We start from the raw sequence: 16,112 nt of genomic DNA on the forward strand, positions 1-16,112 counted from the left end.
GTGAGACTTTGATATAAACATGAAAGCATGGATCCATCATGCCTTGTATCAACAGTTCAGGCTGGTGGTGGTGTAATGGTGTGGGGGAGATTTTCGTGGCACACTTTGGGCATTATTCAAACACGACAGCCTACCTGAGTATTGTTGCTGACCATGTCCATCCCTTTATGACCCCAGCGTACACATCTTCTGATGGCTACTTCCAGCAAGATAATGCACAGTGTCACAAAGCTCACATCATCTCAAACTGGTTTCTTGGACATCACAATGAGTTCACTGAACTCCAACGGCCTCCAAGGTCACCGGATCTCAACCCAATAGAGCACCTTCGGGATGTGGTGGAACGGGAGATTCACATCATGGATGTGCAGCCGACAAATCTGCAGCAACTGCGTATTGCCATCATATCCATATGGACCAAAATCTGTGAGGAATGTTTCCAGCACCTTGTAGAAAATATGCCATGAAAATAAAGGCAAAAGGGGGTAAAAACCTGGTACTAGCAAGATGTACCTAATAAAGTTACCAGTGAATGTGTATATATATATATATATATATATATATATATATATATATATGCCTGGCTATATACACACACACTTATATGTACTGCACATTCACATGCCTGCCTCTATATATTTATATATATTACACACACATACATACACTGATCTTACAAAGGTCTGTCCAGATGCACATACATTGTAAAGGCAGCGTATGTGAGCAATTGATTGTAAGCTTGCAAGCCGAGCTCTCGCCACCTAATGTATCGGTTTGTCTTAGTCTGTCAATTCTCGTCTTGTCAGACCCCTTGAATTTATGTATTGTATTAAGCGCTGCATAAATTGTTGGCGCTATATAAAAGATAATATATGATTGTATTTATATTTAGTGCCATCACTCTTTTTTCTTTATTCTACACACACTGACATAACATACTTATATCCACACATAGTATCATACTTACACACACACAAACAGTACTTTAACATACACAACCGCCCACGCCACCCATAGTTGTCCATCCTCTGCTGAGAGCTCTTCTGGTACCTCACGGTCCTCACACGCTACCGACATGCGAGCAACGGGAAAGGAGGCAGGGGGCCTTCGTTATACCAGTGCCAACAACTTCTACACACACACACACACACTAACACATACTATCACACTCAGACACACACAGTAACATACACTTTAGTGGGAAAGCTATTTTCTCGCTCTACCTACTTAATTGCGTGTTAAGTATGTGCTTTAGTAAGGGGGAGACAAAACATTACGGCCCCCCACACATTTTTTACACTAGGCTCACTCCTGCTATGAAATGTCTAGCTCAGTCTTCCTAAGGGAGATGCTTACTAAGGTCGGCCGTTGACTTTGCCTGTGAGTCGAGGTTGCGTTCCGTTCTGTTTGCGCGTTCCAATATTCAGAAACTGCCAAGTCAGATCAGTGGGACGATATTTGTACGGAACACAGAAGGAAAAGCCAGCCACCAAGTATGAAAATCTATTTTTATATTAAGTTATCACAAGTCTAAAATACCCAACAGAGGTTAAATAAAATAGAAAAAAAAACAACATTCAGAAATCTTGGTTAAAAACATTATAAAATAAACACCTTGCAGAGGAAAGTTTTTTTTGTGTTGTTGCTTAGTATAAAAACTATATTTTTGTTTCTCTTATTAATATTTTGTTCACTCCTTGGAGAATCAGTGCTTAATCCGTACCACTTCTCATGGATCCTGTAGCCCACGTCCGTTTCCGGAATACATTGGAGGACACGCAGAACCTGGGGGGTTAGTTAATACATGTTTGCGTTCCGTCTTCTTGGCATTTGAACAGATATAAGGCCATCCTCTATTTCCACAGTGAGGAACAGCCCGGATGTAAAAGGTATCACTCGCAGAGGGTGGTCACCAGGGTCATCTGTGCGCGTCAATGCCGATGTGTTGAAGTCCTCCATAAAAATCCTTAGAGATGGAGACCCACCTCAGTTCCTCAGTATTTATCCATAGAGGAGCTGTCCCCACAACCTATATGACCCCGGAGAAGAGTGCAAACCAGTCTATACAGCAGTTCATTTACAAAATTCCCACCCATGTCTGGCAGCCTTGTGTGTCTGAGAAGTCCCGCCATGTCCAAGTGTAATAAAGCAGAGCCGAGCAATCGTACCAGATACGGAATCTCATGATTAGTTGAGTAATGCTAACAAGGGGGTAAGCAAAGTCCATCCTTCCCCCTCATATCTCATGCCCCTGGTGCCTCACACTTCACTCTCTGTGGCGGGCAAGTGTTTAGCCCTCCAGCCGGTGTCTGGCAGGGATATGCGGCGTTCAGGGGTAGGGGGAAGCATGATGCTGCCGTTTTCCGACTGCTCCTCCTGTAGCAGCTGCTGAGTTTCCGTAAGATCTAGGGAGGCAGTGCTGGCCTGCAGAGACACGGTGTCCGTCTTAATGCAAACGTGGTCCCGGAGGATGCTGGCCCTGGAGGGCTTCACCTGCTTGAGGTCATCCCAGTCGCACTCTTCCCCCGACAGTAAACCAAAACCCTCTAAAATTCGGATCTTCTCTTTCGTGAACCCGTTATCAGGCAGAGCCTGCAAAACAGAAAGGCGATCAGAGCAAGGAGGACACGGGAGACGGCACACTCACACCCAGCAGTCATGCATTCACACACACACGTTTACATTCTAACAAAAACGAAGCAGTAAATGAGAACACGCATGCACAGCGTATTAATTAATAACGTCGAGTGTAGGAGATTCAGAAAGCCGCCATGTGTTTGGCTCCATTTTTACTTGTATTGAGAAACACAGCAAAATGAGTAAGAAAACAGGAATAGGGGCAACAGAGCAATGGGGGTAATGCAGGTTATTTAATATGCCAAAGAAGCAGCCAGTATATAACAGCACTCTTGAGTTAGTGATCGCACTCGAGTGTGAAACCGTGTGCAGCAGTCAGCAGTACCTACGTGGAGTAAGGACTCAGAAGAGAAAAGGGGAGAGGCTGTCAGAAGGAGCAGAGCGCTGAAAGTGAAGAGGCCACGACATGTACAGGTTCAAAATGTGTACAGAAGGGTCAACAATGCACCATGACATAACGCAAAACAGCTACTTTTACATTAGCTTTGGGTTTTCTTTTCTAGAAAGTTATTACTGCTTTCCCGGCTATTATTTTCTTTCTTTGATCGACTGGCACAATCTGGAGTTGGTCACCGACCATTTCTCTCACTACGCTCCTGATCTCTATAGGAGGTCTCTGATGGGTCTCTTAAAGTGGTAGCTTGAAAAAAATATTCTTATTATAGGATGAGGGATCTTACGTTGGTATAATCCATGATTTCCATAGAGGCATGAAACACTCACACAAGGACATGCATCCCAGACCTGCACACCTCTTGCCCGGTGCTCACCTTGGCACACAATAATGGAGCGATCACTCAAAGGGGGCAATAAACCCTAAAGGGTCAGGATCTGTAACTCAGACTCACTTTCTGTTGGTCTTTGTTCCTTGCAGAAGATGAACTGTGTTGTTCTGAACAGAACAATGCTTTAGGCACAGTCCACTCCAGCACCCTACACTCGCATAGGCTACATATTGAAAGTGAATGTCTAACTTATCCTCACAGGGACCAGTGGAATGTTTCTGCTCAATAAACCATTCCATTGATTGTTAGGGTGAGAGAATCACCATGTCGGTGGAACGGCACCCTGTCCCTCCCTTCCATATGCGGGTCCTCACCTCTTTCCGGTGTCGCTGTAGGTGGCACGTGCCGGGTTTGTGCACGGCTTCTATTTTCACTTCCTGAGTGGATGTCCGATATGAAGGGTTACTGTAGGTTAAGGTGCTAAGGCCTGGGTCGGACAACTTGGCCCGTCGATGCCTGTGAACACAGGGAGTAATACACCTGACATGAGCCAACAGGGCACAAAATATTGCATTGTAGAACCATTATTCAATTTCGAAAACCAAAAATATATTTGTTGATCCAGCAATAAGGAAGTAACCCAAAGAGATTTATATTCTCCATGCTCATAGAGATCATCCCCATTCCATAATTTCTTTTTTTTTTATGAATTGCTGCCCAAAGTTGCCATGAATGTTCGTATACAAGCTCTACAATAGAGAAGACCCTTTAATAACCTGAAGAACATTCTGGTGGTCAGAAGATCCTGGCTTCCATCAAATACTGACCTGTATATGAGCAGAGCAGACAGGAGCAGCAGAAGACACAACAAAGAAAGTGACCCGGCGATGATGTATGGCACACGCAGTCTGTCCCCTATAGATAAACCAGAGAGGTTTGTTACACAACCCCCATTAAATCAAAACATCCAAGACACATTACAGTCTCGCGTCCCTCACCTGTACTGGCTGTAACGGCACCATTGGATGCACAAAGTCCTCGAGATGCCTCCTCATCCGAGCAGCTGTAGGAAAAGCGAGAACTGGTCTAATAACCACAAAGAAACCGACATGACCCTTCCATACCAACTAAACGCTGGACATTTACCTCCCAGCTGTCACCCCGAGGTCGCTGTCTCCTCGTTCACTTTGCGTGTTGGGGCTGAGAGGGCCACGGTTTTTCTCACTGTTGTTTGTAGGCAGTGGAGCAGAAGGTAAGAAACCCGGAACTAGAAAAAAATAAAAAATAGATTATTTTCCTCCAGAACATTCTAATTAATTGTGTAAACACACCAGCTCCCTCTCTCCTTAACAAAAGAACAAAATGTTACATGCCGATCTTTTATCGTTAATGTAAGTTAAAGACGCGACTCACCAAGGGAGCAGATTTCTGAATCCAGATCATCAGGACAGGCGCACACAAAGTCATAACTTCGGGCAAAGCAGAGGTGGGAGCAGCCGCCGTTATTTACTCCACAAGGATTACTTCCTAGGAGGGGAAAATAGTGAACATTGCTTCGGCGTTAGACAAGAAAATGGAAAGACGCAAAGGGAAGAAAACAAATACATATAATAATTTTCAGTAAGACTACGCATGCTCGCAGTACCTGTTTGTCTGTGAGCAGACACCACGATGATGTCCATCAGTCCTTCCACGTTGGCCAAAATTGTCTCCTGGTTTTGGCCGGAGTATTTATCCACCCGCTGGATGGATTTAGTTTGCCAGTCTGTCCAGTAGATCCAGCGACCTTCCTGTCAAGGACCAATCACAACATTTAACACAAAGCTGGAGACTTCTTTAAATGGCTCATTGAGATGCTCTTCTAACGAAAGAATGATTTAGAGAGGCTGCGAGAAGGTTTAAGACTATCTGCGCATGTCACGAAAAAGGGATTTCCATAGGAAAATAGCAAAATGCTAACAGATTGTATCTGGCAAAGAAAAAAAAAAAGTATCTCTATATACAAAGGTTAAAATTCTCACCTGTGTCAGAGCAAAGGGATGAGACATCTGATTAATCAGCACCTGACGCATTTTGCCATTTAGGTCGGCATGCTCAATACGATCAAGGTGGGCATCCACCCAAAATATCCTGAAAGACAATATTAGGAGGTACTTGTAAGACATAGCATGGCAAAGAACACATCCAATCAAATAGTGAAGGAATAGTCACGGATAATGGATAATTATTATGATTTGGTAACCGACCTGCGGGTGTCATAGTCCAACGTCAGTCCATTAGGCCATCCAAGATCAGTGTTAATGATAGTCCTGCGGTCAGAACCATCCAGGTGAGCTCTTTCAATCTTTGCAACCTGACCCCAATCGCTCCAGAAAAGGAAACTGCAACAAGATGACGCATGGAAGTAGATCAGCACATGAACACCATTCTGAAATGTAGCAATAGCAACCGAACACTAAACTATTGATTATTCCACACATATGCTTGAACTAGACCGGTATAACAATCACAGCTTTTAGGGGCGTTCAGCGACCAAAAGCTTTTCAGTAATGCGTAGAAGTACTCACCCCTTCCTTGGGAATACAGCGATTGCCCGGGGCTCATCAAGACTGTTGTTAATCAAGACTTTTCGGTATCGGCCATCCAGCCGCGACACCTCTATGGTGTTCCGACCCGTGTCCGTCCAGTATAAATTTCTGGCCACCCAATCCACAGCCAGACCATCTGTGGTCTTCAGTCCCTCACCGATAACAGTCTCCATGTCAGCACCGCTTAAGTCTGCCCTCCTGATAAAACAAAAAAAAAACACTCAGCACATTGCAAACCAGCACCTCTTTCTTGCTACAATATAACCGTTCTTCATACATATACTGTATATACAGACACATAAAACATTCCCATCCCTCTTTGTACCTGATAACATCCAGGAAGACATCCGTGTAGTAAATTTTGCCTTCCACACTGTCATAATCCAAGGAGATGACATTGTGGAGCTCCTGGATAGGGACGTATACATCGGTGTAGTCATCGGTGTCCAGTGAAATTCTGCGAATGGAGCCTCGGCTGGAGAACAGGAGATATGTATCTGGAGAGGAATCACACGTCCTCCCATCCTTTCTCAGCTGGATACCAGTGGGACAGGCACAGGAATAGCCGACAGCGTTGGGAAGACACAGATGGGAGCAACCACCATTTCTTTCTCCGCATTTGTTATACCCTATGACAAAAAGCAGAAGGCACTCAAACAGCTGAGCAGCCCGGGGGCCAACATATACATACTTACATACATACATACATACAATAAAGAGATGAGAGCCAGCGGATAAAACCAACCTAGAGCGTGGGTTCTGTCCACAGCCTGAATGTCCATGAGACCTGCCAAGTTATCCCTGACTATGATGATGTTTGCCCCAGTGTCTTTATCGGCCCTCTGAATGCTGCGCGTCTGCCAGTCTGTCCAGTAAATGTGCGCGCCCAGGAGAGTCAGGCCATAGGGATGATGGACGGGAGACACTAAGATCCTTCTGTTTCTGCCCATGAGGTCCGAGGCTTCTATCCTCTGGGGGACACGGAGAGAAAGCATAGTTGTAGAAATAAACGAGAGGAAAGAATGATTCTTCTAATGATCACTCCTCATCATTAGAAGAAATGTCTCAGGATTATAAGGATTAATGTGTTCTATGTTGTTCTTTATATAGCCATGATGTTTACGTCTATCAAGTATACCTCAGTATGTGCATCTGCCCAGAGAAGCTGAGACCCAGCCTTATCCACGGCCAGTCCGTTGGGCCATCCCAAGTTCATACTTATTAACACCATTCGGTCCGAGCCATCCATTCCTGCCCGCTCTAGCTTGGCATTCTCACCCCAGTCCGACCAGTACATATATCTGCAGGAAAGACAAGCGTTACAGGGAGGTGAGTTATTTAGAATATGTCCTGAAAGTTAAAATCATAACCCATGAAACCGGGGGGAAAAAAATAGATCACAGCAAAAGCAGAGAAAGATTTACTCGACGGAGTCACTGACCCCATTTCATGGTACAGGGCGATGGCTCGAGGGCTTCCAAGATTCTGCCATACAAGAACCTTCCGCATGGAACCATCCATGTTCGCCACCTCGATTCTATTTGTACCAGTGTCTGTCCAGTATACTTTGCGGCCAATGGCATCCACTGCCAAGCCATCCGTGGTGACCAATCCTAGGAGACAAATAGGAATAAACAGAAAGCAGATACAAAGTATATTCGATGAAAGAAATCCTGATTAAAGTCCTACTTTGTGTAGGGGCCCCAACATAGACAAAGTCCTCGAGAGACCCAAACCGGTGACTTTGTGACCATGTTGTAGCCAGCAGACAGGAGCCACCGGCTCCCATATGGAAAACTAACCTTTATTCCTCCCTCGATTAAATTGCTTTCCCCTATTGCCTTTCACGGAATGTCTACCTCCATAGAAATGACTCCCTATATATATATATATTTAATTTGTCACTATTTACAAATATTAAGGAAAAAAAATCAGCATAAGTCATAAAATAATAAAATGTAGCAGACAGTGTGATGTAAAATGTATCCGGTTAACTCACCGGTGGTTATGATGTCCTGGTGACCGGAGCCATCCAGAGCCGCTCTGCTGATTTTCTTTAAAGTACTGTCTGCCCAATATACCAATCCTGAAATAAAACGGGACCGTCGGAGAGCGTACATCAGAAACCCCCCCAGTTATTCACAAAAAAACGTATTAAATGTTATTAAATAATAATGGCACATCTGCTTTCAGACAGGCCTACAACAAAATACGTAGGAACCCCGTCTCGTAGGAATAACCCCGTAGGAATAACGCACCGTCTAAGGGATCCACGCCGACGGCTATTGTGTTTTTCATGGTCACGTTAACGGGAACCACAACATCAGCAAAATACGGGATATCCAAGGAGACGGAGCGGATGTCTGTCCTGCGAGCAAATATCAGGAAGCGGTCCATTCCTGAGAGAAGCGAAGAAGGAGAAACGTAAAGAGAAGGTATGACGGAACACGGAAGAAGCAAATTCAACTAGAGATAATTTAACAGCTGTAGGAGTAGCCCCCACTACCTGCCCCTAGTACCCCCTCGGCAGGTGGAAATACTGTGGAGCACAAGAAAGGCGAAGCACAGGAAACACCTCTTACACATAATACTAAAGCCAGGAGGAAGGAAGAAAGTAAGGGAAGAAAGGCGAGGTAAGAAGACAAAAGGGAGATTTATAATGAACTTGAAGGGGGGGGGGTTGGCATGCAGATCCCGTGTAAAATTCACCTGAAGAACAGGTCCTTCCGTCTCCAAGTAGATTAACGCCTGTTGGACAAGCACAGCTGTGACCTTTTGGCTGGGGCGACAGAAGACAGATGTGGCTGCAGCCGCCATTATTACTGGAGCACGTCGACTGAACTGCTGAGGGAGACAAAAACCCATTAACCTGCGGTCGCACTCAAACACACGGAGGCGCCAAAGAACCGGCAGCCGGCGTCGTACCTTGGGTTCGGTGGCGATGGAACACATGAATGTCCATCAGGTTCTCCAAGTTCTCACGCACGGTTTTGCGTCCGAGTCCCGTCTTGCGATCTGCACTCTCTATGCTTTTAGACTGCCAGTCGGTCCAGTAAATCCTATCCCCGTATAGCGTCAGCCCGAATGGGTGAGGGAGGTCGGAATCTATCAACACCTGAGAGCCTCAAGAAACACACGTGTAAACATTCTTACCGGGTGACGGATAAGCATGCTAACACTTGCCTGGTGGTCTCACCTGTCGGTCATCTCCATCCAGCCTGGCAGACTCTATGGTTTTCATACCAGCATCAGCCCAGTAAAGCCTGTCGGACTCGTAGTCTATGGCAAGTCCATTTGGCCACGTTAGGTTGGACGAGATAATGACCATCCGGCCGGAGGCGTCCATCCCCGCACGTTCTATCTTTGGGTTTGCTCCCCAGTCCGTCCAATACATGAACCTGGGGCATTAATACAAAATTAAGAACGGAGACGTTGATGGCCGCTACTAGAGTCTTTAAATTATAATGAGGCTCGTAATAGACCCCATAGCACTATTATTTTGAGGGGAATTAAATAATTAATAACATTAATAATATTCAAACTGATCAACACTTCGGCTCTACACTTGGTACGTTCGAACTTTAATTTGCATAATGGGTCCCGTTTCCAACCGGCGCATGCAGATTTCAGTACACGTGGACTCACCCTCCTATAGGATCTACAACAATATCTCGGGGACGGTCTAAGTTTTCCCAGATCAGAACACTGCGCATGGATCCATCTGTATTCGCAACTTCAATGCGATCGGTGCCTACAAAACAGACGCAGTACAGTTTAACTTACCGAAAGAGAAACATACATGTTTGCTAGCGTGTATGAACTAGAACCCAGAATCTACAGGCGGCCAAGTGCTGTGCATGTCTTGGGTCGAAGCACGAGGACCCGTGTATCCGTGGGAGGTAGCAGGTACGTCAGAAAGCGGCGGGGTGGATTTGTACCCCCTAGCCCAACCCTGGTTTATTTCCACAGAAAGGCGATGGGGTTAAATATTGCGATGGAACAGAACGGAGAGAAATACCTGCATCTGTCCAATACAGTTTATGAGTTATCCAGTCGATGGCCAACCCAGCTGGACTTTCCAAACTTGTATCTATGACCACCTGCAGGAACAGAGGGAATCAGATATAAAAGGTCAGATAAGGAGAAGTAAGAATTTACCATCAAGGAACTCCACCACTCCACCAAAGGATTAACTTGGGTTTGACTTTATTTTTGTCACATAAAACACAAGTCTTTTAACGCCTAATATAAAGTCAGTGGAAAGCCACGTTACCAATATATTTACAGTAGGTTTTGCCCCATCGTCTCACCTCCTGGCCGCTTCCATCCCACTTGGCGCGGTTGATGGAGTCGGTGGTGGTGTCGCTCCAGTACATGTGGTCGTAGGTAGAGTCCCAGTCCAGAGCCACCGCGCTGCGCACGTCGGATAGCGGGATGACATCGTCGGACATCTCCTCGGTGTCAAAGCTGATCCTCCGGATGTCCGTCCTTCGGGCAAAAAGCAGGAACTTGTCAAGACCTGATCAAAGGTCAAAGGTCATCTTAATACCTTCAGCTTAAAAACGGTACAAACAGAGCAAAAGGGGAAGGAGGTACAGGGGTGGTCTATGCAACGGGTCGAGTATTAAACACTTTAGTGTTTTAGCGGCTCGTCTTTGAGTCTGTTTCCATACTTACTTTTGGCGCAGGTTTGATGGCCTGTCTTGCGAAACCCAGTTGGACAAGCGCAGATGTAAGTATTCCCGCTGGGGAGGCACAGGTGGGAGCAGCCGCCATTGTTGGCACCACAACGGTTTATCCCTGTAAACAAAGTGGCAGACGAGTGTCAGATCAGGTGCTGCGCATGCTGAGCAGTGACATTTGGCGCCGGCGGTGGGAAGACTTACCCGCAGGCTGGCGTTGGGGGTGCAGCGTGTGAATATCCATGGGAAAGTGCAGCTTGCTCCGGATTACTTCTTGATTCTTGCCTGTGAATTTATTGGCGCTGTTTATGCTTTTCGTATGCCAGTCGGTCCAGTACAGACTGTCTTCAAAAACGGTGATGGCAAACGGGTGAGGCAGACCTAAAAGGCAAGCATTTTAACGGAGGGATACGTTTTAAAGGGAACCTGCATCCTAAGGAAATGCAAACTAATGCCCATGGAGCTCATCATGCCCCATGAAGCACATATTTATGGAAAAGCAGCAGGTGGTTGTGCATAATGACACACACTGGTTCACAAACGTTGCTCTCACCTTGACTGATCACCGCTTTGCGATTGGACCCATCCAGATCTGCCCTTTCTATAACGTGATGCTTGGCATCCACCCAGTACATGCGCCGCCCAGCATAGTCAATGGTCAACCCATTGGGCCAGAAGAGGTGCGTGTCTGCAATGACTTTTCTGTTCGACCCATCCATGCAAGCATACTCAATGCGAGGTGTGTTACCCCAATCCGTCCAGTAGATGGTGCTGGAGAAACACAATTCATAGATTTTTAACCAAATAGGCAAAATTTTACATTTTTTGTAGTATCACTACATTCAGTTTATTACATATAACTGTGAGAGACATATTTCTTCTCTTATTAAATGCAACTTTAAGTGATGCTGAATCACAGAATTATAGATTGTAAATTATTTACCCCTCCATAGGGTGCACAGCAACGGCTCGCGGCTTCTCTAGGTTGCTCCACATAAGGACCTTTCGATGAGAGCCATCTAGATTGGAGACTTCAATACGGGAGGTGCCGGAGTCCGTCCAGAAGAGCTTGTCATGAATCCAGTCGACAGCCAGACCCCCTGATAAAGAGATGGATCAAAGCTTTAGGTCTCTCTTCTATAGCTTACGATGCCCAAAATCCAACACAACATGAAACCGACCGATGACAAACTGATGACAACACAACCATACCCGGACTCTCAAGGCCCGTGGACACCAGCTCCTCCACGTTGCTCCCGTTGAGATTAGCTCTCATGATACGGTCTAGGGTGACATCGGACCAGAAGACCAGCTCGTGGTGGTGGTGAAAGTCCAGGGCGATGGCGTTCTCCAAGTTATTCAGAAGAAGCGTATATTCCGAGCGATGAGGCAGCACCTGTCGAATGTCAATCCGATTTGCAAAGAGTAGAACCGGCTCAGGTCCTGGTAAAAAAAAAAAAAAAAAAAAAAAAAAAAAATACTCTATATATATTATATCACCTAGGCAGGCAACTAAGAGTTCCTAATGTATCCTGTGATTCCCTTCTCAAAACAAAATGTAGACTCCCTATTATATGGAATATTCTACTGAAATTAGCCAGGACAAGCTGCGTTCAGACAGCATGAGAATCGATCAAGCAGGGGTAAGGGGAGCAACACACTAATGCTAAAAAAGGGGCCATACCATCTTCTTTGGTCTATCCGAATCCTGTCCCCCATCATCCCTCTGATTTTTTACCCAAAATGATATATCAGCACAGATAAGTTAGAAGTAGGAGGCCATCGTTTGTACCTAGGTTTCCCCTTTCCTTGCTTTTACTTTGGAGGGCCTCGCAATAACACTCAGTAAGTAGGAAGCTCTCACAAAGCTTCACAGTGGACCAAACCATTCTTCACGCAACACAAGGAACTTACAGGAGTCGCATGTTAATACAACAAACGCAATTTACCGAGAGCCTTGCAGCTGCGCTTGTCCGGCCGAAGCTGGTATCCCGCTTCACACCAGCACTGGAATCCGCCCTCGGTGTTGCTGCAGCCTTGGCTACAATAGCCCTCCTCAGCACATTCATTCACGTCTGGGCAAGGGGGCAAAACACAGAAAATTATGTATTCAATGTAACAAACAAACATCTTTTCGGTGCTTCGGCAAGGAGACTTTTCAGTATCATGTTCCAGAGCATGTAATGGTCGTTTTTTTTTTTTTTATGCAATGAGACCTACTGGCCAGCCCCCGAGGAACCAATATCCGCTCTGCTGGGACCATTCCAATCTATTTAGTGAGAATGTTCAAACAGCGTCACTGGATACAAATATCGTGGCTTTATTGTGCTCCTATTCCAGTTAATGTCTCATCCAAACTGCTGCTGGACTTTGGGGTCTATCCAACATCCCAATCCAATGTAACACCTAGTACATGTGACTTCATGATCTAGCGTGTTCTCACCCTGGCAGGATCTCCCGTCCTCCATCAACCTGTATCCCGTGTGACACGAGCACTGCACCAAGCCGCGCACGGTCTGGCACTTCTGTGCGCAGCCCCCGTTCTGGTTATTACAGTTCTCCTCTCCAGTGCGAGGTCCTGATGAAGAAGCGAAGGAATAGAAACAAAACATTATTTCTTTACGTTAAAAACAGAGGACACGGAGCGGGCCGCTCAATGGATTAATCGGGGCATACGTGTTTATAACAGTCGGCACAGCGACACTTACGGCAGTTTTGATGGGGGCTTTCGTCGCTCCCGTCCCCGCAGTCGTTCACGCCGTTGCAGAGCTTCCGTTGACCAATGCAGCGGCCGTTACTGCACAGAAACTGGTCCTGAGCGCACTGCGGGGTTCCTGCGAGACGTAGGGATGTAAGGTCAGTACTGAGATGCAGTGAGACAAGAGCCCAGCAACACTGGCTTATGCTACTGGACTACAATTCCCATCATCCTATACCATTTTAACATGTGCCTTGCGTTAATCATGGTACACGAAGGTGTTGGTGTCCACAGCCAACACCAAATTACACGGAACCACTAGCTGTATGGATGACAGGAATGGTAGTCCATAGGGATTCTCAAACCTTTGCCCTCGACGGTAGCCACAAACGCTTCGCTTGGTTTGTTCGCCCGACTCACCCGTCTTCTCACAGCCCATCTCATCGCTGTTATCCGAGCAGTCGTCCTCTCCATCGCACCTCCAGGAGAGCCGCACACAGCGTCCGGAGCTGCAGCGGAACTGGTCGGCGGTACAGACGGAGGTCGCTAGAGGAGAGAAAGCAATGATACAGGCTGTACGGAAAACCAGAAGAATTCTTCATGCGCCCCCCCCCCCTTTATATAGCGCCTTCATATTCCACAACGCTGTACAATAATGCAATTGTATTGTTAAAAAGAAAGAAGAAAAAAAAAAAGCACTTACTGCAATTCCTTTCATCCGATTGGTCATCGCAGTCCGAGTCTCCGTCACAACGCCAGCCGGAATTGATACACAGGCCGCTGTTACACATAAACTCTCCCGAGCGGCAGGGCTGGTGAGAGGCTAAACGAGAGCAGAGCATTGACATAACATTTGGAGGATAATGAAGAAGAGACCTCTGAGGTCCCAAAACCCGTAAAAAGCATCAGCTTCGACTAAGGACTATTTTCTCTTGGGCTAACAGGGCTATAACCGTATTTGCTATCAGGATAATGAGTGATGCTAGAAGTATTAAAAAGGGACCGCAGGACTTACAGCAGTCTGATTCATCGGACCAGTCTCCGCAGTCGTCGTCGCCATCGCAGTGATAAATGTCCAGGATGCAGCGCCCGTACGCGCACTGGAACTCTTCCACGCTGCAGCTGGGAGCCGGAACGTCCGAGGCTGCGGAAGACGGAAAACAAGAGACCCGATCAGGAAACAAGCAAGCAATTTTGGTTACCAAACTCCTGTTGTTGGGTCACCGCCAACTGCCGCCACCATACACGGCATAGTCACCGAGTTCTGGAACCTCCATGCCCCAGAGAGCCCGTGGCATTTGTCTGCCGATGGTATACCAATGACGGCTGGATCCTCGCAGCGCTTTAAATACCCCCGGTCATGTATTAAGAGTCAGCGGCTTTACTCACGGCAAGATTCCTCGTCTGACCCATCCTTGCAGTCCGTGTCTCCATCGCAAAACCAATGCTCAGCAATGCAACTCCCATCTGCACAGCCGAACTCTTTCTCCGAACACTTCCGCATGTCTGGAGGGTGGAAAACGGGATAAGAAGAATTTTAAAGCCAACCTAAAATGCCAATCTTTCCTACTAAACTGATGCGGTCAGCATGCCCCGCGCATCAAGTAGTGCTTCAGTTCCGGTGGGGTCTCTCCGTACTGCCCCTAGGCGAGTACTCACCGCACTGCTCGTCGCTGTTATCACCGCAGTCATTGTCGCCGTCACAATGCCACAGGCTGCGGATACAGTATCCATTCTGGCAGGAGAACTCGTCTTCTTCGCACTCCCTGGGAGCTGCAGAGAGAGCGCGCGTCACCCGAAGCGTAGAGCAACTCTGCTGGAGGGCAGCGATCTAATCGCCAGCTCACGTACCCCACCCGGCAATCAACAGCACCCATCACACCCAACGTTACTCACGGCAGTCCTGCTCGTCCGAATCGTCCTCGCAGTCGTTGTCGCCATCGCAAACCCACGAGCGTCGGATGCACTTGCCGTTGTCGCAGTGGAAGTCCATCGGGGAACAGGTGGGCAGCACTAGAACAAGATGTTTATTTTGCATCTTCACTCAAAAACGCCGCACGTAGCCATGCCACGAGTGGCCATTACAGCTGCAATGGGTCTTCGGTAAATATTTATTGGCCCCCCACAAGTAACCCAAGCACCCTAACAAACCACATACACACTAGTGACCGTCCCACAAACCCTCTCTGGCAATGCAACTATCCACGCACACACACGCACACAGCTGCTGCCCCGCTAACTCCGCGTGGCCCTCTCACTACTTACTGCAGCCGTCTTCGTCGCTGTGATCCCCGCAGTCGTTGTCTCCGTCGCACTGCCATTGCGCAGGGATGCACGTGCATTCCCCGAAGGCGCTGACCGCGCACGTGAAGTGATTACGTCCACACGAACACTCCGACGTACATACTAGCCCTGGGAGAAACAAAACATCAAATAACGTTCATTATCACCGCCTTTCACGATGGTATTAATTGTACCTTTACACACTAGCAGCGTAGGCATCACTATAACACTCCCCAAACCTCTCAATACATACATCTGTGAAATACTACCAGTTAAAAGGTGCTGTCCCACTTAAAGCGTGCCCTCTAGCGTCTTATGCAAACACACCTTAGCAGATATGCCCTTAAGGTTTAATCAAATACAGACAACACAAAAATGGCAACAACCCATCAGTGACTGCTTTTGTGTCACATGACAATTAAGTGTAATTAAGGTAAAGTTATAAACTACACAAAACTTTACGGAATATTTTATTGCTTATTTTTGGTCAGGTTTGGGT

The 16,112-nt window shown here is 46.7% G+C and overlaps 1 protein-coding gene across 3 annotated transcripts in view; it reads right to left on the reverse strand.

Moving 5' to 3' along the window:
- Positions 1-1,494: 1,494 nt before the first annotated feature.
- Positions 1,495-16,112, reverse strand: part of LRP4 (LDL receptor related protein 4) — a 34,089-nt gene continuing 19,471 nt past the window's right edge. The window contains exons 2-39 of one of the 3 annotated variants that reach the window (XM_053448884.1): positions 15,596-15,742; positions 15,227-15,343; positions 14,990-15,103; positions 14,720-14,836; positions 14,346-14,474; positions 14,034-14,153; positions 13,751-13,876; positions 13,341-13,466; positions 13,076-13,210; positions 12,582-12,707; positions 11,845-12,075; positions 11,576-11,732; positions 11,186-11,403; positions 10,837-11,013; positions 10,628-10,750; positions 10,261-10,469; positions 9,969-10,050; positions 9,596-9,701; positions 9,147-9,348; positions 8,876-9,065; positions 8,660-8,794; positions 8,209-8,349; positions 7,950-8,036; positions 7,392-7,563; positions 7,089-7,251; positions 6,696-6,921; positions 6,276-6,579; positions 5,930-6,148; positions 5,609-5,743; positions 5,384-5,492; positions 5,008-5,152; positions 4,776-4,889; positions 4,509-4,629; positions 4,361-4,425; positions 4,190-4,277; positions 3,737-3,878; positions 2,967-3,021; positions 2,456-2,592 (exon numbers count right to left, since the gene is read on the reverse strand). In XM_053448884.1, coding sequence (XP_053304859.1) covers positions 2,980-3,021; positions 3,737-3,878; positions 4,190-4,277; positions 4,361-4,425; positions 4,509-4,629; positions 4,776-4,889; positions 5,008-5,152; positions 5,384-5,492; positions 5,609-5,743; positions 5,930-6,148; positions 6,276-6,579; positions 6,696-6,921; positions 7,089-7,251; positions 7,392-7,563; positions 7,950-8,036; positions 8,209-8,349; positions 8,660-8,794; positions 8,876-9,065; positions 9,147-9,348; positions 9,596-9,701; positions 9,969-10,050; positions 10,261-10,469; positions 10,628-10,750; positions 10,837-11,013; positions 11,186-11,403; positions 11,576-11,732; positions 11,845-12,075; positions 12,582-12,707; positions 13,076-13,210; positions 13,341-13,466; positions 13,751-13,876; positions 14,034-14,153; positions 14,346-14,474; positions 14,720-14,836; positions 14,990-15,103; positions 15,227-15,343; positions 15,596-15,742 — 5,360 coding nt within the window. In that variant the 3' untranslated portion in view covers positions 2,456-2,592; positions 2,967-2,979. Of the gene's footprint in view, positions 2,593-2,966; positions 3,022-3,736; positions 3,879-4,189; positions 4,278-4,360; positions 4,426-4,508; positions 4,630-4,775; positions 4,890-5,007; positions 5,153-5,383; positions 5,493-5,608; positions 5,744-5,929; positions 6,149-6,275; positions 6,580-6,695; positions 6,922-7,088; positions 7,252-7,391; positions 7,564-7,949; positions 8,037-8,208; positions 8,350-8,659; positions 8,795-8,875; positions 9,066-9,146; positions 9,349-9,595; positions 9,702-9,968; positions 10,051-10,260; positions 10,470-10,627; positions 10,751-10,836; positions 11,014-11,185; positions 11,404-11,575; positions 11,733-11,844; positions 12,076-12,581; positions 12,708-13,075; positions 13,211-13,340; positions 13,467-13,750; positions 13,877-14,033; positions 14,154-14,345; positions 14,475-14,719; positions 14,837-14,989; positions 15,104-15,226; positions 15,344-15,595; positions 15,743-16,112 lie in introns of all 3 variants that reach the window. The other 2 variants (XM_053448883.1, XM_053448882.1) reach the window with 2 other exon arrangements.

The sequence above is a fragment of the Spea bombifrons genome, chromosome 10 (assembly GCF_027358695.1).
Source record: "Spea bombifrons isolate aSpeBom1 chromosome 10, aSpeBom1.2.pri, whole genome shotgun sequence".
NCBI lineage: Eukaryota > Metazoa > Chordata > Amphibia > Anura > Pelobatidae > Spea > Spea bombifrons.